Source organism: Crocuta crocuta, unplaced genomic scaffold (genome assembly GCF_008692635.1).
Source record: "Crocuta crocuta isolate KB4526 unplaced genomic scaffold, BGI_CrCroc_1.0 scaffold10, whole genome shotgun sequence".
Taxonomy (NCBI): Eukaryota; Metazoa; Chordata; class Mammalia; order Carnivora; family Hyaenidae; genus Crocuta; species Crocuta crocuta.
In genome coordinates, this window is record NW_027527551.1 from 7,702,502 (window position 1) to 7,725,899 (window position 23,398).

General features: G+C 43.2%; 1 protein-coding gene across 1 annotated transcript in view; it reads left to right on the forward strand.

The window, feature by feature from the left end:
• Positions 1-23,398, forward strand: part of PRKCH (protein kinase C eta) — a 231,493-nt gene that overhangs the window by 182,707 nt on the left and 25,388 nt on the right. The window contains exons 11-12 of the mRNA XM_077769001.1: positions 18,871-19,009; positions 20,082-20,270. Of these exons, the coding sequence (XP_077625127.1) occupies positions 18,871-19,009; positions 20,082-20,270 (328 nt within the window). The remainder of the gene's footprint in view (positions 1-18,870; positions 19,010-20,081; positions 20,271-23,398) is intronic.

The window sequence follows — 23,398 nt, forward strand, 5'->3', positions numbered from 1 at the left end:
CCGTAAGTTTTCGTTACTGGCAAAATATGGAAATACATGCCAGGTAGAGGGAACAAGAAGAAAGGAGGCCTAGAGACAGGAAAGTGTTGTGTGCTAAGGAATCTATGTGACTGGACTTGCAGAGCGTGGTTGTGGTTGAGGTGGGTCAGCGTGAGAACTTGGAAGACTTTGAGTGCTAGGCTAGGAAGTTTGGGCTTTATTTGCCTGTCAATAGAAGCCATCAGAGGTGTTTGAGAAAGAGACTAACAGGAAATAAATGTGGCATTAAGCAGAGTGCTTAATAGGGGCAAACCTGGAAATGAAGAGCTCGGGTAGGAGGATTTGGAATAAGTCAGGCAAGAAATAGGTATGGTGCCATGTCTGGCTGGCTCAGTCCAAAGAGCATGCGACTCTTGATCTCAGGATTGTGAGTTCAAGCCCCGTCTTGGGTGTAAAGATTACTAAAAATAAATAAATAAACTTAAAAGGGGCAAAAAAAAAAAAATAGGCATGATGAAGTCAGCCAGGATAGTGGGAAGAAGAGGGAGAAGAGGAAGGGAGTGGGATACAGCAAAGAGCTTGGAGGACGCTGATGAACGGGGTATGAGGTCCAAGGAGTAGACATTAAGGATGCTTTCCAGATTCCCAGCTGAGAAATCTAAAGCTTTTAACTGAGGACAGCAGTTGGGTAAAATCTAGGTTTCGTCCTTTGCTGTTTTAAGGTTAACTGTGCCCCCAAATCAATTACTTTCTTATTTGTCACGAAGATCTGGATCTCTGGAGAGAGGTGTCAGGGTAGAGATTTAAATTGGGGAGCCATCTGTCTTAGGGTAATATTTGAATCCCTGGGATTCAGTTGTACAGAACAACTGTACAGTGGGGCAGATTGGGCACCAAACAGTTCTAATCAGACCACTTCATCAGAGTCCTTGAGGATTTGTGTAATGACTATGAATTTTCCAGGAGTTGATGGTAACATGTCTTGGGAATAGGGAGCCTTTTTCTAATTTGCGCTAAGGTGCCATTTGGTATAGCAGTAGTTCTGGAAAGAAAGCTAAGCAAGGGCCAAGAACAGAACCTTAGGAAACTGCCTACCCTTTAAGGGAGGTTGGAGGAGAAGGAGGAAGAGGAACCCACAAAGGAAGACACTTAGGAGTGGTTGGAAACTTAAGTAGGATTCTATTTCATTGCCTTGGAGTTTACCTGAAAACTAGTCTCCACTCAGTGAACTGTCATCTTACTCTGATTTAATGACTCAGGTAGAGCCTCTACTAATACTATCCCTCAATTTCCCTTTTCATATATCCAAGGAAGTTTTCCATGACCCAGCAAATGGGATGGTTGGCAGTCTCCATTTGGTGAAGACAGAGAATTATCAAACCTGAGGCTCTGTTCCTGAGGGCCAGTGGTGGGCACCTGATCATCATCTAGAGCAAGTACCAGCCTCCAGGATGCTCACTGCAGAGCCTGTCCTGTGAGCTCCTGGGAGAGCAGGCCATATTTGCTGTCCCCAAAGAAAGGGCACTACCTCCGGCCACTAACCCTTGTCACATTTGGCTCCAGACAGTCAGGAGTCAGGAGTTGTTGAGGCAACTCCCAGCCCAGAACAGGCAGAACCTCTCGGATGGCCCCGAGTCCCACCCTGTGAGGGCCGGGCAGGGCAGAGGAAGCTTTTTGCCTCCTGAGCCACACAAGAAAGAAAAGGCATCCCCAGAACAATGGCTTGGAGGCTGTCTTGACTTCCTTGTGGCACAAACTATAAAGCTCAGGGCCTTCCCCACATGTGCCAACAGGATGGTATAAATACTTCTTACAGAAGAGAAAGCGTGCACCCTGCCTTGGCCCATGATTCTCTGCCCACACACACCTGTCATTGCTGCCTCCCGGCACTTTTGACCTCATTTGCATCAGTGGAAAGTTATAGGAGAGATAGCCCTGCCTTCCTGGCCAGGAACCTGTCAACCCTGATCAAAAATTCCAAGCTCACTCCTGTGTCAATGGGATTCAGGCTCTCCAGGCAGACAAAACCTTGTTTCGCATGGTCCTAAAACCCAGAACAAAACTGGAACTTATCTGACGGGTGGAACTCGATTGTATGTGTATCACCTAGCTCAGTCAAAATTTTCTGTTTTCAAAATAACTCATTTTTTTCAGACCCTAATTGTTAATTATTTTCTTTAGCAGCTGATTCTCTGCTTCTTAATTTGAATGAGGAATACAGTTTCTTTTCTGATAGGAAAAAGATCACTTATCCTGTCTCTGGGGCTTGTTTGTTTGTTTTGGGTTTTTTGTTTGTTTGTTTTTTATTAACCATAAGCAAGCCTCGTTTCCCTGACTGTATGCATCAAAGGTCCTCAGAAAGCTCTTGGGATGATTTCATACACTATATCCTATAAATGGGCAGGTGATCACATTACCCTTTTTTTAAAAAAAAAAGAAAAAAAGAAGGACTCTGCAGCAGGGAGGAGAGGAGAGGAAAGCATTTTTCTGTGGTATCAGTGGGGGAAATCCAGGAGTAGAATGCAAGAGGCTGAGGTTCAGGAAATGTGTTCCCAAACTGCCTTCTCTGGAAAACGCAGGGCACCGGCTGCTTTCCAGTACAATTTTTGGTTTATCAACTTTCAAAAAGAAATTAGTTCCATATGATGGGAATCATGTTCTTCAGTTCTTCATGTTCTTCAGTTTGAGCTTAAATTGAGCTTTGAAGTAGTTTGTATGTAATATTCCGTCCCTTCTGGTTTTGGAGTTTTCCATTAAACTTAAAAAAAAATCAAATGAGCTTTTCAACTTGATGAAGGACTTCAGGAATCTCATTATTGCTTCTCTTCCTGGACTGACCTTTTAATTTTATGCAAGATGTACAGGGGTGATTTGTCTTGTCTGGTTATAATACTGCGCTGTTGTAAGGATGCTTAATCACCAGGCACACACATTAGTCACCAGCTGTTGTAGCTACAAGCCCAGCTTCCTTATATTAACCTCTAGAATCAAACTGAGAGCTAGAGAGGGGACAGTGCACCCAGATGGGTGGCATCAGAAATTCACCCCCTAGATGCAAAAAGCAGTTCTTCTCATTTCCTCCTCATTTCCTCAGCTTCCATAATGTACAGAACCCCGAGTAGGCATCGGAGGGAGAGAACACAGGCTGGAAGGATTTTACACACAAGGAAAATATGGGTAAAGGAAAGGCAACCAGAGTCTAGGATAAGAAACTTGAGGCTTGTTCATTTCAGTCAACACTTAATTGCTCACTCAGCCCTGGGCCAGGCACCTTGTTCTGAGGTTAGCAGAAATAAGCATGGGCAGGACCTGCAGGGAAACCAACAATTACAGTCGGTGCAATAAATGCTATAATTAGACGTGTGCACCAAACACCACTGGGGCAGGGAGGAGGGGCACCGAGCTTGTCTAGGAAGGGATGCAGAAGACTCCTGAGACAGAGCACCTTCAGCGAGGATGAAGTCATCTCCCCAGGAGAGAGGAAGGTAGAAAGGTGCAGGCCAGAGCTCCCCATACTGTCTGTGGTGGGAAACTAGTGGGGATTTTTTCCCATTTCAATCCATTTAGGACTGATATTTTTATAAAATGTAATAAAAGTAAATTACTAGAAAAATAAAATTTTAAAAAGACTTAAAATAGGAACCCAGATTTTTATTATTAGATTCAACAGGCGTAAAATTGCTGTCAAGTAGTTATGAAAGTTTTTAAGTGCTTACTCTTAATTTTTCTCCTTCCTTCATTTATTCATTGTGATTCAACCATTTTCTACTTCACTGCGGGCCAGTAGCAGTTTATGAGTGAGTGCCAGTCTGAGGGCACAACAGCATGGACGTGGGGACGGAGAGGTCCCCTCAAGTGAGTACATGGGGAGGTGAAGCAGAGAGGGGAGCGCTGGAGGAGACAGTAAGGCGGCAGGGCCCACAGAGACCCCACAGCGGAGCATTATGGCCGCTGCAGTTGGGCAGGGCCTCCTAAAGAGCCAAACATTCAAGAAACGAATTTCAAAAAAGCAACTGGCCCAACATGAAGAGGGGAGGAGGGTGCAGATAGTGAGACCAGTTAGGAGATGCAGCGATGCAGGTGGGAAATGATGGGGCTGGATGGAGGCCATGAAGTGTCGTGGAGAGAAGGTGTCTGGTTCTGAATACAATCAGGAGGCATAATTGTCAGTTCTTAGTGATCGACTGTCCGACGGAGAAGTGGGAAAGGGATGTCATCCAGCACCATACTGTCATTTACAGATGAAGAAACTGAGGCCCAGCAAGGTGACAGAGCTGAGTCTAGAAGTTCTGTTTTCTGGCTCAGAAAGGTTTCTTGCCCCTTGACTAACTGACTGGACAATGTACCGGGCAATACCAGCATTCCAGCCTATCCCTCTTGACTCCCCATGACACCTCTGTAGAGTGGGAAGGATGTGTGTCCATCAGAAGGTTCCAGGTGCACCGAGACACTAGCTTGCTGACACCCCACATATCTCCACCCCCACTACCCAGCTGCAGTCAGCCAGCCTGCCTGACCTCCTGTGCTCTCTGTTCACAGTCCTTGTCTCAATGACAGAAGCCACTGCCAGGTTCTCTATGTCCTATAGTAGCCAGTTAAATTCATGTAAATCCTGTTTAGGCAGTCGGAATTTTTAATATCCTTCTTTTATAGAAACGAAGGTTGCTCTCATCTGTAAGCCAAACATGAAGAGGTAGCCACCAAGCAGGGCACATTTTCATTTCTGGTATCTCTTGGCATCTCAGGCTTTGTCTAGAAGGAGTAATGCCTGGAGTAGGGAAGACTTGAGAGTGTGTTGAGAGCCATAGAGTTTCCTGGGGTGCTGACCCAGTCCTCCTAGGTCATCCCTGAGATAGGACGCCAGCAGCTCTATGTTGGCTTCAGAGGTCCTGGATCAGTGCCAGACGCCCAGCACAAACCCGAATCCACCCAGTTTCCTAATCATCCCCCACATCCTCTTGAATCCAGCCTCACTGGGGTCTCAGAACAAAACCAATGCTAGGTGGCAGAGAGGAGGCTTGCCGTTCAGATGAGCCATTTATTAGGGGCCTGCTATGTGCAAAGCACTGTTAAGCACCAAAGGGAATTCAAAAATGTAACGACAGAAAAATGAAAACCATGAAGCACCTCTCCTCATGGAGATCACATTTCTAAAATAACAGTAACCTAAATAACCTAAAATAACAGTAACAGTAATTCCAGGCTTTTGGAATTTGTGTTCTCTGCCTGCCTGCTCCTTTGAATACCCATAATCTTTGTTGGCTTCTGGTGGTAAAGGAAGGTAAACACCAGTGCAGTGGCCTTGGCAGAGATTCTTAAATGTGAGCAAGGTACCTGGAGTTGACTGTTCATTTGTGAATACACATGATAAAAAATATCAATAGGTGTGGACATGTCAAAAAAGATACCTTCACTTATCACAGCATTGTTTGTAATGGTGAAAATTGGAAATGACTTCTCCCAAGAGTAGCCTTGCAGAATCTGGGTTTTATCACATCACTGAATGTATGAGACCAGTATCCACTATTGGGGTTATGTCCTAAATCATTAGGCAGGGAGAGGGTAGAAAACAAAGACAGGCTGCACCACTTGAGTTTTATTTGACTGCATTAGGAGGTACAGATATGTCACTTCTCGGGAATTCTGTATTTTATTTCTAGAGAATTGCAGTTCCTCTTTCAGCTTATTCTGTTTAGAAGAATGGGTCATTCATGCATTTGACAGATTGGGATGGAACGGAATGAACTTCAACTTGAGGAGTGCTTGGGTGGTTCAGTCGGTTAAGCAACTGACCTCGGCTTAGGTCATGTTCTCATGGTTTGTGGGTTCGAGCCTCAGGTCGGGCTCTGTGCTGACAGCTAGCTCAGAGCCTGGAGCCTGTTTCAGATTCTGTATCTCCTTCTCTCTCTGAACCTCCCCTGCTTACGCTGTCTCTTTCTCTCTCTCTTTCACTCTCTCTCTCTCTCTCTCAGAAATAAATAAAAAAAACATTAAAAAAAATGAACCTCAACTTGAATCAGCCTTTTCTCATTGCACTGAACAGGGCTGCTGATAGTGAACTGAGATCTTTATTCCCTTTTTTCCTCTTTTTATTTTTAATTCAATTTAATTTAATTCAAAAATTTTCCTCTTTTTATTTTTAATTCAAGTATAATTAACATACAGTTTATATTTAATGTCAGGTGCACAATATATTTTACAATTCTATTAACTTCTCACTGCTCATCAAGATAAGTGTACTCTTAATCCCATTTATCTATTTCACCCATGCCCCCACCCACTTCCCCTCTGGCAATCACCAATTTGTTATCTATATTTAAGAGTCTGGTTTTTTTGTTTGTCTCTTTTTTCCTTTGTTTTGTTTCTTAAATTCCTCAAAAACTTACCATATGATCCAGTAATTTCACTATTTACCCAAATAAAATGAAAACACTAACTCAAAAAGATACACGCACCCCTATGTCTATTGCAGCATTATTAACAGTAGCCAAGATATGCAAAACAACCCAAGTACCCGTCTATAGATGAATGATTAATTTCTATATCTTAATGCTTCAGAAGTTGGCCTCAGCAAAGATGGATAAAGTAGACAAGGGTATTGTGGCTGATGGAGCCTAACCAGTTCTTGAGACATTTTGCTCGTTGCTAGTGCCGGGCCATGGCACTATATGAGAAAGTTCTCTGGCTCCTTGCTCTGTCACCCACAGAGCAGTTTATAAGCCAGATGTGTCAATTATAATAAGCCCACCTACCCCAAACTCCTAAGCTTCCAATATTATTTAGTATTTTCAAAGTTGGTGTACACTCTCCATCAGTTTTATTTCTTATAAATCTTAAGGAATAGGCCACATATGTGTTCTCTTTTTTGCTGATGAGGAAATAATAGTTCAGGCTTCTATACATTACATTTAGGCACTGTGCTAAAACATTCACATTAAATAGCTTCATTCTCATGAGTCAGGAACTGTTGTTATCTGCATTTCATGAGGGGGACCAAATATAGAATGGTTAAGTAACTTGCCCAAGATCACACAGCCAGTAAATAGCAGGGCCAAGACTTAAGGCCAGGCAGCCTGGCTCCAAAATCTGTACCCTTAACCTTACACTGTATGCCTTTTGGAGTTAGACAGACAGAGGTTGATTGAATAACCTCTCCACCATCATGTGGGAGTTAGGGAAGGAAGCAGAGTGAGGGAAGCATATGGGAGCTCTAGTGCTCCCTGAGAGCACAGTTGAGACTTTGTCCTTGGCCTCTATCCATGTGCGTGAAGACTCCATGCTTGGCTACTAGCCTGAATTTGCTGTGTCCCAGAACGGATCACTCCGGGTTTGTTACCACATAAGCTCATCTGCATGGACTCCAGTTCTCTAGGAAATGTAGAATATACCCCACTGTTAACAATATGTGAAACCTTATATTTGCAAAAGATCTTTAATTGCCTCCATAATGTACATATGGGCACATAGCACTGCCACACAGGTCACCTGTGGAGTGAAATCCAGGGTTAGTGACTAGATTAAAGTCTATCACCTTGCCACCTTAATGGGTTTTGGGGTTTTTTTTTAATGTTAATTTTTGAGACAGAGTGTGAGCTGGGAAGGGGCAGAGAGAGAGGGGGACACAGAATCCAAAGCAGGCTCCAGGCTCTGAGCTGTCAGCACAGAGCCCAATGCAGGGCTCAAACTCACAAACTGTGAGATCATGACCTGAGCTGAAGTCAGACGCTTAACCAGCTGAGCCACCCAGGCACCCTGATGTTTTAACAGAGGAACTGAGGTGCTGAGAAATTGACCAAACTAAAGTAACCATTATTTATTGGATCAACATTTGTCCAACATTTAGGCAAGAGGAAGGTTAGTCTCTCAAAAGGTCTCTTCATCAGTTCCTTTTGCTCACCAGTTTGATGATGTTTTCTAAACTAAAAATAAGACATACAGGACCGAAAAGTAATTTTCTCCCTGATTCATGATTGTTTACCTTTCAGATCTTGGGAAGTTACAATGACTTATGCATTTCAGAGATTACTTTTATTAAGGATACCACTACATAAAAATGGAAATAGTCTTTGGATGGTGTCTGTGCATTTACTCAAATGGATTACTCAACAAAATGAATGTCTTGGGCAACCTGGTTGCAAGACAAAGTGCTGGAGACAGCATGGGTGGGGGCTCAGGAAGTAGCAGCGAGTTCTTCAAAAGGAAATTTCTTAGGGGGAAATTTGATGTCTTCTGCACATTTTGCTGTGATATGCGCAGCATTAGGAAGAGATCCGTAAATCCCTGGGAAGGGACTGAGATGTGTGTTCTGTCATATGTTTAGCCTGTGATCAGTACGCTGGGAATAACTTAAGAAATATTCCAGGCCTACCCTTGGAGGCTGTAATCGCTTTGGAGAAAACACGGCTTTATGCAAAACACGGGGAACAAAGTGATACCAACTATATCTCAGAACTAAAATGTTTAATTCCAAGGGCCTGGGAGTGGTTTTGAAACTGTAGGTGCCCTCTTGGGCTTTTGAGACTTCCGTTTAAATGGCTCAGGTTTAATCTCTGATGGAGAGAGCAGGTAACTGAATGAGACCTGCTGATGTGGCCAAAAGTTCTGGTTGAGGTCAGAAGTCTGTTTCCCCTCCCCTTTGATATTGCGTAAGGCATTACTAACGCTGGAAAAGGTTTGTGTTTAGCCAGTTGCCAAAAGCAACCTGAATATCCCTTCCTGAGGTCGGTGCTATAAACTGGGCTCCTTCCTGTTGTAAAGCATTCCTCATCACCCCACCTGCCCCCCACCCTGCCGTATCCCCATCCCCACTCACAGGCTGCTATTTTCCCTCAGCAAAATGTCTTCAGGGAATGGGCCTCACCGCTGGCAGAATCTAGTACCCCCAAGTCAGAAGAGCCCTGGGTTTTCTTAGAGGGAACCAGCCACAGCTAGACAGGACAAGATGTCACCTTGTCCCTTCTCTTACTAGTATGTATTTGCATTGATACCTCAGTTGTCTGGCTGGTCTTTCAAGGGTGACAGCCACAGCATTTATCCACTTACAACAGTAGTGGTGACAGCAATGGCTAACACTTCCCTAGCACTCCCTGCGTGAGTGCTAACGTTTAACAGGGTTTCATTCTCTCAGCCTGTTTGTTGGTATTGGTGCCACGTGTCCACCATAAACCTGGTAGGATCCATCTGCCCCTGCCCATCCCCATTCCACAGTTGCCCCGATTAGCATTAAGATCACCTTGGTGAAGAGGCAACCATGTTCTGATTCCTCCTCATTCAAAATCATCCCTTCCTTAATCTTCCTTAACATATCCTCTTTGCAAGCAGAGGGCTCCTCCACATCTATCTTGTCCCTAGTTTGTAGGCTCTTGGAATCCCCGTGACTCTCTGATCCATTTCTTTGTTGCATGTCTATGGCTGGGAAGTGAAGCTGCCCTGGAAGGTAATTTTCCATGGGTCAGCTGCACCCATCTCTGCCCTGGGGAGGCCTGAGAAGCTGAGCAGAATTCAGTGTGTTGATCACCATATCCCCTCTAGCCTATCAACTGTAGGTGTCTCTTGTGCCCCAGCATCTTTTCTGTCAAGAGACCCTAGCCACCAAGGGTCTATCACCCCCTTGGTGTCTTTATCTGAAGCCCTCTATTTTTCCTCCCTGCTTCCCCTCGTGGAGGGCAACTGTGTGCAGGCTATACACAGCCAGGTATCACGCAGGAAGCATTTTGGCAAGGAGAGTCAGTGAGAGAGGTTTTCTTGGCAACTATAAAATAAAAGTACTGTAAGGAACTACTAAATAAACTTGGGCCACTTCAGCTAGGGAATTTCAACCCTCTTGGGAGTGGGGGCAGGGGCAGTGTTCAGAATAAAAACATTTAGAGAGAAGGCTCAACTGTCAGCATGATGGCTCATTTATTTGATGGTCTCCAGGGAGAAGTATGATCTGCACACTGTAGCCGTTAATCAAACTCATTGCCTCTTTCATTTGTCCAAAGAGGCAATGAGTGTTTTCTTTATACATGTTTTCCAACCATGAGACAAGGCAAGGGGAAATCTCTCAGTCCCTTTGCTCAAGTTAAATTGGTTTTGTATATATACAGTGGTGAAGGTGGAAACATATTGCCTGCATATCAAGTGCATCCAGCCCCAGAACTGGATGGAGACTAACACCTGGCCTGGGGGGATTAGTTTGTGAGTCCCTGGCCCTGTTTTAAAGGGCATGTAATAGCCAGACTTGCACGGGGTCATCTTTATGATCATGTCCTACCTCAAGTAGCTGTTCAGAGAAATATGAAAGGGTAGGAGGAGCCTCAGAGGAGAGTTGGTAATACTTTTTGGGTTGGGAATTGTTTTATTGACTTTCTGTATTCATTAGAAAATGAGTTATTTCACGTTAGGCCTTATAATGAATGTTCATGTTTCACATATTTGTTTATCTTTTTTTTTTTTTTTTTTTTTTTTTTTTTTTTTTTTTTTAGTTTATTTATTTTGAGAGAGAGAGCACACATGCAAGCTGGGGAAAAGGAAAGAGAGAATTCCAAGCAGGTCCTGGGCTGTTAGCACAGAGCCCTACATGGACCTCAATCTCCTGAAATGTGAAATCATGACTTGAGCCCAAATCAGGAGCGGGATGGATGCTTAACTGACTGAGCCACCCAGGTGCTCCTACATATTTGTTCTTAATTTGTTCTGATAGATCAGCCTCAGAAAACCAGATAAAATGGCACTTCATGAGGAGAAATGGTATAGGGACTTCATTTAATAATTAGGAATGTTGCAGGGCATGCCTGGATGACTCAGTCAGTTGAGCTTCCAACTTCGGCTCAGGTCATGATCTCACAGTTCCTTCAGGTTTCGTAAGTGTGTAAGTTGAGTTTTGTTGTTGTTTTTTTCCAACATGCCCTTGCAGCCTGCATTCCAAAAGAAACCCTTTCCATTTCTATCAGTGGTTTATGTTCCCTACGTATCTTCTATGGGAATTATAGCCATAAATGGTACAGAAACCAAAGAAAAGAATTAAAGCTAAAACATGTAAACATATATTTTAATGACTTCTTCCTGGTTATCAGAATGATACATAATTCCCATAAGAAAGCTGGCACAAAGAAAGGAAAAATTATTTATAAACATATCACCCAGAAATAGACTTTTAGCCTTCTCTCTTATCTTTTCCCATCTCTCTGTCTTCCCTCCTGTTGCTTCATTCCTTCTATCCTCCTAACAACTATAATTAAGAGAATATTGAAAATACAATCTTTGTATCCTGCCTTTCCGCTTGGGATTGTATCAGCCTGTAAATAAGTCATGAAATGCAGCAGCCATAGAGGAACAATTGAGAAATTTAACTGTACAAAAATAGGAAAGTTACCATAAATAAAATTTAAAAACAAATTGGACAATAACATTTGCAACTGTTGTAACAAATCACCACTATATAATATGTAATGAGCTTCTAAAAATAATCAGGGGCGGGTCACCTGGGTGGCTCAGTCAATTCAGCACCTACTTCAGCTCAGGTCATGATCTCATGGTCAGTGAGTTCGAGCCCCGCTTCAGGCTCTGAGTTGACAGCTGGGAGCCTGGAGCCTGCTTCAGATTCTGTGCCTCCTGCTCTCTCTGCCCCTCCTCCACTCACACTCTGTCTCTCAAAAATGAATGTAAAAAAAAATTTTTTTTAAAAAAAGAGCTATAATCTGGAATTCAGAATTCTTTAAAAAAATAATAAAAAAATAAAAATAATCAGGGGCACCTAGGTGGCTCCATTGGTTGAGCATCTAATTCTTGATTTTGGCTCAGGTCATGATCCCAGGGTTGTGGGATTCAAGCACCACGTTGGTGGTGAATCTCGAGAATCTCGAGCCTGAAATTCTCTCTTCCTCTGCCCTTCTCCCCACTCTGTGTGCGCTCTCTTTCTAAAATAAAAATAATAATCAAAAAGATAATTCAGATTTTAAAATGGGTAAAAAATGTGAAAAGGCAACAGACAGAAGAAATGCAAATGGTTATTAAACATGTTTTTAAAAGCTTAATCTGATTTAGTGAGAAAGAAGTGGGAGTATAAATTGGTGCAAACTTTTCCAGCAGTTGTTCAACATCTGTTTTAATTTTAAGCATTTATATCCTTTGACACATTTTTATTTCTTAAGAAAACCCAAGTGAACCCTCCTACAAGTATGCAGATAATGTTCATTACGGTTTGAAGTTGCAAAAAATTAAAAACCATCTAAATGTTCATGGAGAGGGGACTACTTAAATTATGATACACCTTTCTAATGAAATTTTAGATAACCATTACAGAGAGTGAGGCAGATCTATACAGAAATATGTCCAAAATCTTTGTTAGGTAAGAAAAGCAAGTTTCTCATAATATATATTAGAGTAGAATTGAGAAGACAAGATTTGAAGACTGTGAGCCCGTCATTATTTTCCCCATATTTTTTCAGGAATGATTAAATTTTATATGATAAAAATAATTTTATAATCATAAAAGAAGTAATTTTCAAAGATAAAACTTCTGTCGTAAAATTTTATCAGTTTCCATAATATTCTGTCATGTAAATACCATAAGTTGTTTAGCCATTCTCCTATTAATAATTTGGCCTATTTCCAAATTTTTATTGTCCTGCAAGATGCAGCAATGAACGTTTTCCTAAAATAAGACACTTAAGTTTATGCTCACAAAAGCACCACGTTGTATAGCAGAGGTTGTGGGTTAAACTTAGAACCCATTAGATGATTTTGAATGTAAAAGGTTAATATTTTCAAACCCTTTTAAACCTTGACAAGACTGGGGATGCCCCACGTAAGAGGCAAAAGAGGGGTCCTTGCTTCCCTGGGTATTCAACTATGCTACCCCCGCTGGCTGACAGATTATGAGCAGAATATGCGTGGTTCCAATGTGAAAAAGATTCTTATCCTCAGGATACTCTCCGCGGGGCTCCGTTCCCAAGCCACCTTCTTCCCATTCCATTCCCTCTCCCCAGGTGAACTCATGCACACCCAGCTAATGACTCTCAAATTTATATCTCCGGCCCAGCCTTTCCTCTGAGTTCTAGCCATGTATATTCAGCTGCCTTTGAATGTCTCCACTTGGAAGTCTAAAAAATAGCTCAATGTGTCCAAAATAAATTCTGTGAACCAGAACATGCTCACACCTTCCTCCCTTTTACTGTCTATATTCTTCCATTACTGAGTCCCATTACTTTTACCCCCTAATAGTTCTCAGTCTATCTAGTTTCCTTTACCTTACTGCCACACCCTGCTCCGGGCCACCATCTTTTCTGAAGACTTCAGTTGCTCCCCAGCTCATTTCTTCATGTTCTCTCATCCCTCTCTGATCTGTTGTCCACATTGTAGCGAGAGGCTCGTTCTACAGTCACAAGTTACTGCTATCCATCTCTGTGTGTGACCTTTCAATGGTGTCTCTTTCTTCTTGGGCTAAAGACTGGAACTTTTACTGACCCTTGCCTTGTTAGGCTGCTGCCGTCTCCTGTCTCATTCAGGATTCCGAGCCCCTTGCATATTGTCTGATTCATAGATGGTACTCTAAGATTTGTTGGGTGGGTGAATGGCTAAACATCTTGTGTTAGGTAATACATGAATGGCACTCCTATCTAACTGATGATACAATCAGATTTTTGGCTTTTGCTGTTTCAGTGACTTTTCAACATTCTTTTGCCAATTTAACATAGTCAGTCTTGCCTTGAAAAAAAATTGCAAGTTTATATAACCCAAACTTTCAAAATACAAGCCAGCCCTAAATGGTTTTGTTGTGAAATTATGATCATAATATTAAATTTATGATTTTTAGCCACGTCTTTAACCTTACCCACATACCAACTTCTCTTTCTTAGAAAAGAGCAGCGAATGGTCTTCAGAATATTTGACCACTAGAGACACATTTGCTGTGTACTTCCCTATTCCTGCACATTCAAGGATTGGAAAAGATTCATTGAACTCTTTCTCCATGCACAAACTAAAAACCAAAGCAAAAAAATTTTTTTGCAAAATTTTGATTATGCATTTCATAGTGATGCGCACAAAAATGTCCCTTTGCCATAATTCATTTTTGGGATACTTATTGATTCTCACATGGTTCTTATTTCAATTGGGGAACTCCTCTCAGGAAATAATCTACTAGGAGGATTAGCCAGCAATGCAATACCAGTATATAAAAGACTGTCTGCTATAGTGAGTGATGAGCCCATGCTTTGGAGGGAGGTGAGCAGAACTAAGAATCCTGGATTTACCCCCCTGGGTAGCTAAATAATGTTGCTGAGATCCTCGTTCACAAGGTTGTTTTCAGGATTAAAATAAGATAATGTGGCTAAAGCACTTAGCACCCAGTGAACATTCAATGTATGCTAGCTACTATCATATTATTATTGTGATCTCCAGAAGCTTTTTTCAGGTTCTGTGGACACACACACACACACACATAACTCAAATGAGCAGACAAAAAGCCCTATACTTTGAATAGTATATTGACTGTTTATTGTATAATAACCAATATCAATGTTGTATTTTATTAAAGAATTATATTTTAGATTAAGACTTTGAAATATTTACAGATCAGATGGTTTTATGTCTTGGATTTGCTTCAAAATCTGAAAAAAGATGGATCAGGAAGGGACTAAATACATACACAAAACAAGATGGGACATGCATTGATAGTGCTTATGCTCTGTGATCACTATAGGAGTGGTTAGATTATTCTCTGTACTTTTGTATAGATTTGAAATTTTCCATGATAAAAATGTTTTTAAATAGATTAAAAATAGTTACTGAATAGCCTCTTAGAGTCATTCTTGTTCAAGGAGCCAGCTCACAACTCACCTTCCTTTATTTCTTTTGGAAGAGTCACTGATTCCAGTGATCTAAGCAGAAAGACTCATGTCATTCTGTTTTATGACTCTCAGAATAGCTCATGGTGGAAACAAAATAAATACAATTTCTGAATTTCCTTTGTCCTCAACTACTTGGGATGCTTCTCTGAAACCACTGTGGGCATTTTGAAGTAACTGATTATGCAGCAACAACAATACATAAAGTAACTCTTTCTACCTTTCTATGCTTGTGTGACAAAAGTTACAGCTATTAAATACCAGTGCTCAATGACCTAATGAAGGGTGAGCCCGTAATTGTGTATTCGGCACTTTGGGATCTGAGCCTCTGCCCTGTATGAACTTGTAGTCTTCATTGTGTAGCCTTGTTAAGTTTAGCTGTTGAGTTACATGTTGGCGTCGGAGGCTGAGGAACTCCAAAGGCAAAAACTGACCTTTGCATATTTCAATGTCAGAAGTCATAGGAGGACTTTTTTTCTTTCTCTTTTTCCTTTTCTTTTTCTTTTTTTTACCATCTTTTCTAAGTTTTATTTATTTTGAGGGAGAAATAGCATGAGCGAGGGAGGGGCAGAGAAAGGGAGAGAGAGAATCCCAAACAGGCTCCACACTGCCAGCATAGAGCCCAACATGGGGGGACTCGAGCTCATGAACTGTAAGGTCATGACCTGAGTTGAAATCAAGAGTCAGACGCTTAACTGACTGTGCCACCCAGGTGCCCCATTTTGTTTTTAACTGAAGATCATGATTACCCTTAAAGTGGAAGCAGACCATGGCCATGAATGGCTCTATAACTTTTGAATCTGTTTGACTAACCCTGTCAATGTTTTACTCTGTTACCTGGCTGTAAGCCATGGAAAAGTATTATGATTGGGTCCTCTCTACTTTATAATTGCCTTTCCTAAAGTAGTTTCCCTTCTCCAGCTTCACCGAAGAAAAGAATTTGAACTTACATTTCAGGATTCTTCTTTTCCCTCTGGAATCTGTCTCTAAGGGGTAAAGCACATCAGTTTTTATAAGTTTAATTACCTTGAAACAAGAATCCCAGTGAGATTTATGAAGCTTCTTTTCTCCCCCTAAATATAAGACAGGCTTTGAGTTGGGTAGGGAAGCTCCCTGCTGTCTCTTTGAAATGCTTCTGTTTGTGTCTTTTGTCAACACCTTCTGCAACGAGCAAGCGAGCAAGCGGGAGCTAGGGAGGAGGAAGGCTTAGCTCCAGCTAAGGGGGTGAAGGTGCACAGACAAGACCTTCTGGAATAAGTGCAGGGCATGCCGTTTTAGAGGCATGAACTAACTGGGCACTCTGGGAGCAGAGTTGACTATCTGGGGATATCAGGACAGAACTTCTAGAGAAGTCATGAGATATTTAGGCTGAGGGCAGGACTCATAGCCTCGGATTATATTTATGCTCTTAACTGAACCCCCTTGGAATCCCAATTTGGGAGTTTTGTCTATTAGGTAGCACCTGGTGTAAAGCAAGCAATGGCATTTCCCTCAGGGCTTATACAGGTCTACAGAAAGCCTAAAATTAGACTGAAAAGTCCGGATTGAAGTATAACCTGCCGCTGTGGCCTCAGGCACCCTATGGCTGGAATGAGGCACATCCCCTGTACTGCCTACTTCTGTCTTCTGAGCAGTGAGGCTGTGTTCCAGGACTTCTGTGTGCAGAGGGCATTGCGATGGGCGGCTTACAGAACCGATTGCAAGCACTTGTCTCTCCCTGAACAATTCCTGCTGCCCATGACAGCGACTGAGTAATAAGCAATTAAACCTCTTACCTGGGATGTTAGTTACAAGCTCTCTTGAGCAATCACAGGTCAGTTCTTCAGACCGTTGTGGGTTTCTGTTAGCACTTGTTTTTGTTACCAAACAAAATCCTTTATGAGTCCCTAGCAGGCATAACAGCTTCAGGAGAATTCAGAAACCCAGTAACCTTGTTTGGTAGTGAGAGAACATGCTCCGGGTGCAGGTCCACACGGGCCTTGACAACTAAGCTAGACATGGTGCTGAAAGAGACCGCCTCCAGGCTCAGATCCCCCATGGGCGTGCTCTCCCCCAGGGCGTCTGACTGTAATCTCTAACCTTGGCCGCTTCTTGTTTTTGTTTTTTTTTTTTAATTTCTAAAAATGTTTTTATCTATTTTTGAGAGAGAGAGAGAGAGAGAGAGACAGTGCATGAGTGGGGGAGGGGCAGAGAGAGAGAGAGAGACAGAATCTGAAGCAGGCTTCAGACTCTGCGCCATCAGCACAGAGACAGACGTGGGGCATGAACCAAAAANTTTTTTTTTTTTAATTTCTAAAAATGTTTTTACCTATTTTTGAGAGAGAGAGAGAGAGAGACAGTGCATGAGTGGGGGAGGGGCAGAGAGAGAGAGAGAGACAGAATCTGAAGCAGGCTTCAGACTCTGCGCCATCAGCACAGAGACAGACGTGGGGCATGAACCAAAAACCTGTGAGAGGATGACCTGAGTGAAGTCAAACACTTAACTGACGGAGCCACCCAGGTGCCCCTGACCTTGGCCACTTCTGATGTGTGCCATCTGTCTGAGAGGCCCTGATAGGGCCTAGAATCTGAAACCACTCCTGGAAGAATGGCTGAGAAAGATCATGTGTTCAGGACCACAGTCATCCCACCTACCGCTCTGTGCCTCATGATTCCACCTTCAAATACGTCTTGCTTGGGGCGCCTGGGTGCCTCGGTCACTTAAATGTCCCACTTTGGCTCGCGTCATGATCTCACGGTCGAGGGTTCAAACCCACATCAGGCTCTGTGCTGACAGCTCAGAGCCTAGAGCCTGCTTTGGATTCTGTGTCTCCCTCTCTCTCTGCCCCTCCCCCATTCACACTCTGTCTCTATCTCTCAAAAATAAATGAACATTAAAAATTTTTTAATAAATAAACCTTTTAAAACATCAAAACAGGGGTGCCTGGGTGGCTTAGTCCGTTAAGCGTCCGACTTTCGCTTAGGTCATGATCTCGCGGTTCGTGGGTTCGAGCCCCGCGTTGGGCTCTGTGCTCACTGCCAGCTCAGAGCCTGGAGCCTGTTTCAGAGTCTGTGACTCCCTCTCTCTCTGACCCTCCCCTGCTCACACTGTCTCACTCTCTCTCTCCTAGAAATAAATAAAACATAAAAAAAAATTTTAAAAAAAGACATCAAAACATTTTTTAAAAATTACGTCTTGCTTATATAGTGTGGTGGCTGTGGGGAAGGAAACTATCCCCACAGATTGCAGCCTACTGAAAACAGTTGCTTCTTGGAAAGTAGGATTTTGCATGGAGACTAGGGCCGAGGCCAGATCTGGTTTAGAGGCAGAAAAGGCTTCCTTTAATGAAGTGGGCACTCAGGTGCCCAGCACACCTGTGCTTTCACACACCCTACACCCAGGGAGGTTGCTGCCAGGAGCACACGAGCAGAGAGAAGGTCTGGTCTGCATTCCCACTGATCTGTGGCAGGAAAACTCTTCTGCTTTACCCTCATTTATCGGGGATTCCTAGAAAACAGGACTTTCGTTTTCATTCCTGGGTATCTCCAGGGATCGTTCTCTGTAAGACCTGTGTGGTCAGGTGTCATCTCCCAGGGCACAGCCTGGAAACTGGTCACGCCAGTTCTGTCGTCACCGATTGCCTCTGAGCCGAAAGGTGATCCTGGGCTGGACAAAGACCAGTCTCTCCCTCAGGCCACACAGGCCAACATAACTTGATTCCCAGAGCAGGGACAGGAACATAGAGCCATGAGCGCCCCGACACAGCCCACTATGGGTGTGAAGCTCCAGAACGACGGTCCTGTGGCCACTGTGAGACGCCCCCGGCGAGGGCACACCATCATGCCTAGTTCTTTTTACGTGGTTAGCCTATTCTAGGGACCATCATCTAGGAACCCTGAGGCAGATTTTGAGAGTTGACCTAAAGTTTTCTCCAAAAGAACTCAGACATTGGTTCCCTTTGAAATGTATGCAGAAAGCTTGCTTGGTACAGTCTGATGCCCCAGCCCGCCCCTTGAGCCAGCCCGTCCAGGTCTGGAGCCCGGCTGCCCAATACAGCATGCCGCTCTTTGTTTCTTTCAGAGACCTCAAACTGGACAATGTCCTGTTGGACCACGAGGGTCACTGCAAACTGGCAGACTTCGGGATGTGCAAGGAGGGGATTTGTAATGGAGTCACCACCGCAACTTTCTGTGGCACGCCCGACTATATTGCTCCAGAGGTGAGTGCAGCTTTGGAGATCCTGAGCAGAAATGCCACGGCCGCTTTTGCGGGCTGCGGCTCTGGGGACACGTCGAAAGCTGACGCCTCCGCCACTCCCTTATGCCTCAGTGGGTGAATGATGGTGGAAAATGCCCTGAGTTCCTATAAATAACAATTTCAATTAAAATTTTTTTTTATAAACCTCGCAGTTGCTTTAGGCATTAGCCCTGAATGAGGACAAAGTGTGCTCTGCTCACAGCTATTTATTTTCCTCCTCGTCTCTACTCAGTGCTTTGATCCCAGCCCCATTTAGCAGAGGTAAAGTTCCTCCTCGGTCTTCCCCATGCAAGTGAGTGTGCCCAGTATCTTCCTCCCTCTACAGGGATACAGTGCCAAACCCTTTCTGTTCTGGATCTGCACACCTAGGCTGAAACAGGCCGTAAATGTTGGATCCACCTGGATGAGAAGTCCTCTGAGTGGAAACACAGAGAAAACAGACTGCTCTCCAGATAGAATGGAACAGGGGCCCCTGGGTGGCTCAGTCGGTTGAGCGTCCGACTTCAGCTTAGGTCATGATCTCACGGTTCATGGGTTCGAGGCCCGCGTCGGGCTCTGTGCTGACAGCTCAGAGCCTGGAGCCTGCTTCAGATTCTGTATCTCACTCTCTCTGACCCTCCCCTGCTCACGTGGTCTGTCGTCTGTCTCTTTCTCTCTCAGAAATAAATTTAAAAAACATTTTTAAAAAAGAGAATGGAACGTGCAATTTTTTTACTTTGATATTTCCTAATCCAACATTTTCCCTAATCATTAAGGACACATTAAAAAGAATTTTTTTAGCATTTATTTATTTTGAGAGAGAGACAGAGCGTGAGTGGGGGAGGGGAGCAGAGAGAGAGAGAGAGAGAGAGACACACACACACACAGAATCCAAAGCAGGATCCGAGCTCTGAGCTGTTAGCACAGAGCCCGATGTGGGGCTCGAACCCGTGAACCGTGAGATCATGACCTGCCCGAGTCGAAGCCGGACGCTTAAAGGACACATTTGTTAATCAGGCCTGCAAAGCACCTCTCACGCTGCTGTCTTCGTGCAGATACTCCAGGAGATGCTCTACGGGCCCGCGGTAGATTGGTGGGCGATGGGCGTGCTGCTCTACGAGATGCTGTGTGGTCACGCTCCCTTTGAGGCCGAGAACGAAGATGACCTCTTTGAAGCCATACTGAATGATGAAGTGGTGTACCCTACCTGGCTCCACGAAGATGCCGCAGGGATCCTGAAGTCCGTAAGTGCGGCTCACCGAGCCAGCTTTTGGCCCACTGCACTCCAGCAGTTCCGTGTGTGTTGCTTGTGTTTTCCCAGTACCTTCTGCTAATTAGTAAGCTCCTGGTGCTCACTGCAATCTGTGTTTTAAGTTGCAGAATCCAAGAAATAGAGTTCTCTCAGAACGTTTTCCTCGGTTATGCAGTAGTTCTTTCTGGGCCAAATGCAAGCAGTTGAGACCATTGTTTCCCACATATCACGTATTTCTAGCACTTGTGGCTTTAATGTAGGTGAAATGATGCGCTCCTTTTGTACAGTCAGGACATGCCAAGGTGTTGGGTCACGTGAACGCTGTCGCTGGTTTGTTTACATATTGACTGTTTCTGTCTGCAGTGTCCCAAAGAGCAGTCCCTTTCCCTTAGTGCTGGGTGAGGCCAGGAGAGGTTTTCCAAACTTCTGCATGTTCCTTTTGCATCCAGATTATTCTTATGAATAATAAGTGAGGTGCCAGGCCCAGATTCAGGTGCAGTGAGGTTAACATATCATGAAAAGTATTTTTTGCATGCATTTAAGGTATTATGTTGGAAGCCTTATTTTGAAGTGAGGGAGAAACATGGATTTGATGCTTTTATGTTGAAAATAAAAAAGCACATGTAATCTGCATCATTCCTGTAACCACATTAGTTGAATTTGCAAATCATGTATTGTCACCTACTATCTGCATAGGGAAATAAAGATGAATAAAAGGTCAGTTCATCTAGTAGGGGAAAATCAGAACATTCTCTTCTCTCTGTTGGATGATTTCTATGGGATAAGAATTACTTTCCTTAAGTTATATCCTTTTCAGTGATTTGAGACAAAAAAACTAAATTTGGGAAATATTGGCTATCATGTTGAGAGGCTTGTCTCTCTTTAGAAATCTTCAGGGGCACCTGCGTGGCTCAGTCAGTTTAGCATCTAAAGACTTTGGCTCAGGTCACGATCTCGTAGTTTGTGAGTTCAAGCCCCACGTTAGGGTCTGTGCTGACAGCTCAAGCCCCACGTTAGGGTCTGTGCTGACAGCTCAAAGCCTGGAGCCTGCTTCAGATTCTGTCTCTCTGTCTCTCTCTCTCTCTGTCTCTCAGCCCCTCCCCTGCTTGCACTCTGTCTCTGTCTCTCTCTTGCAAAAAGAAACATTAATTTTTAAAATATTTATTTAAATATTTATTTAAAATAAAATTTTAAAATAAAAATTTTAATTTTCAGTCATATAATCAGTGCCTTTACAAGAACATTTTGTATGCAACTATTTTTAAAGGAAAATAATCACAGAAATCCCTCTCAGGCAAATATCGTCAAAGTGCATTGTAATTGGTAACTTGATTCTCCAGGATAGGTGTCAGTACCCACCTGATATTGAGGAAAACACTCATTTCCTATAGAGATAAAAGTGAAGTCCCTTTGGATCCTACCAAACGTCTCCAAATATCTCCTGCTTCTATAAGAACAACTGAGTTGTAGAGTTAGTAGAAGTTTTAGACTGAGGAAACTAAGAATGTGGCTTTTACAGTTTTATGAACAAAATACAAAAGAGGGCTGGTCTCTGTGGATTCATGCCCTAAAGTTTAACTTCTGGAAAGAAACAGTACTCGCCTAGGTTGGCTACTGCTAACTCTGATGACCTAAGCTACTTTAGCACAAGATAATCATGCTACAGAATCAGGCTTACTTTGCATTATTACTTTCCCAGTACGTGGTCCATAATCTGGCTCTTAAGGCATGCTAAACCCCTGTGGCCTACAAACACCATCATTGTATTAATGGTTTTCATTGTGCACATATCGAGTTCAATATCTGTAGCTGATTTAGCATTATTTTTTAAGTTTTATTTATTTTGAGAGAGAGAGCATGCGCATGCATGAGGAGGGAAGGGATAGAGAGAGAATCCCAAGCAGATTCCACCCACTATTAGCATAGAGCCTGAGGCAGGGCTTATCTCTTGAACCAAGAGGTCATGACCTGAGGTGAAATTGAGAGTCACATGCTCAACCGACTGAGCCACCCAGGTGCCCCTGATTTAGCATTTTTAGTATGTAAAAGAAAGACCCCAGAGTTTATGATTCAAATGAAAATATTAGTTCAAACTGTAAAGAGGGGCGCCTGGGTGGCTCAGTCGGTTGAGTGTCCAACTTCGGCTCAGGGCATGATCTCACAGTTTGTGGGTTCGAGCCCTGCATCAGGTTCTGTGCTGACAGCTAGATCAGAGCCTGGAGCCTGTTTCAGATTCTGTGTCTCCCTCTCTCTCCCTGACCCTTCCCTGCTCACACTGTCTCTCTCTCTCAGAAATAAATAAAAACATAAAAAAAAAACCCAAACTGCAAAGAAATGTGTGTTGTTGACTTGGTGTATAAATGTCATTATGCTTGCTACCATGAAGCATTGGAAAGAAGTCAGTCTGTGCCTTAGGAAACTTCATGTTCTCTGTGTAGGGTTAACAATCCAGTTCAGTGTTTCTCTGATAAAAATATCTCCTCTCTCTTGTCTGCATCCAGGGGAAATCTTGAGGCCTCGTCATTTGAGTTGGACATCACTCATATCTGCTGCTTTTAATATTTTTTCTTCAAAATTTCAGAAATCCTTAACTATGTTCTACTATTTCAGAATCCTCTTGAGAGAGTTGTTTCCAGCTAAATCTGGGACCTAGATCTTAGCTCCTTCACCCAGCCCCTATAAAACCTAGAATCAGTACTAAGCCAAGATTAAGATCGACATGGAACTATAAAGATGACTTCTTCTTAACCAGATAAATCCAATTGCTTTAAAATATATCTTTGATGTATATAAAAAAATTTTTGGTAATGCGAATATATGTTATCCAGAAATACTCTCCCTCCACAGTCTTTGTTCTAAGAGAAAACCGAGCCTAAAGTGAACCTCATCTTCATCGGAAACTGACTTGTTCGTCACCTTGCAGTTTCGCTTTTTGGGAAACTGCGAACCTCTTCACTTCCTTTTAGTTTTCTTTCAGATACCAGTTGCTCAGCTGAGTAGAGACAGAACCTGAGGTCATGATGTGTCATTGACCTTGCACTGATTTTCCTAAGTGGCATTCTGTGTTCTCTGTGGGATATCTCCCTGTAGGAAGGGGCATGGGCTTTCCTCAATGACAGG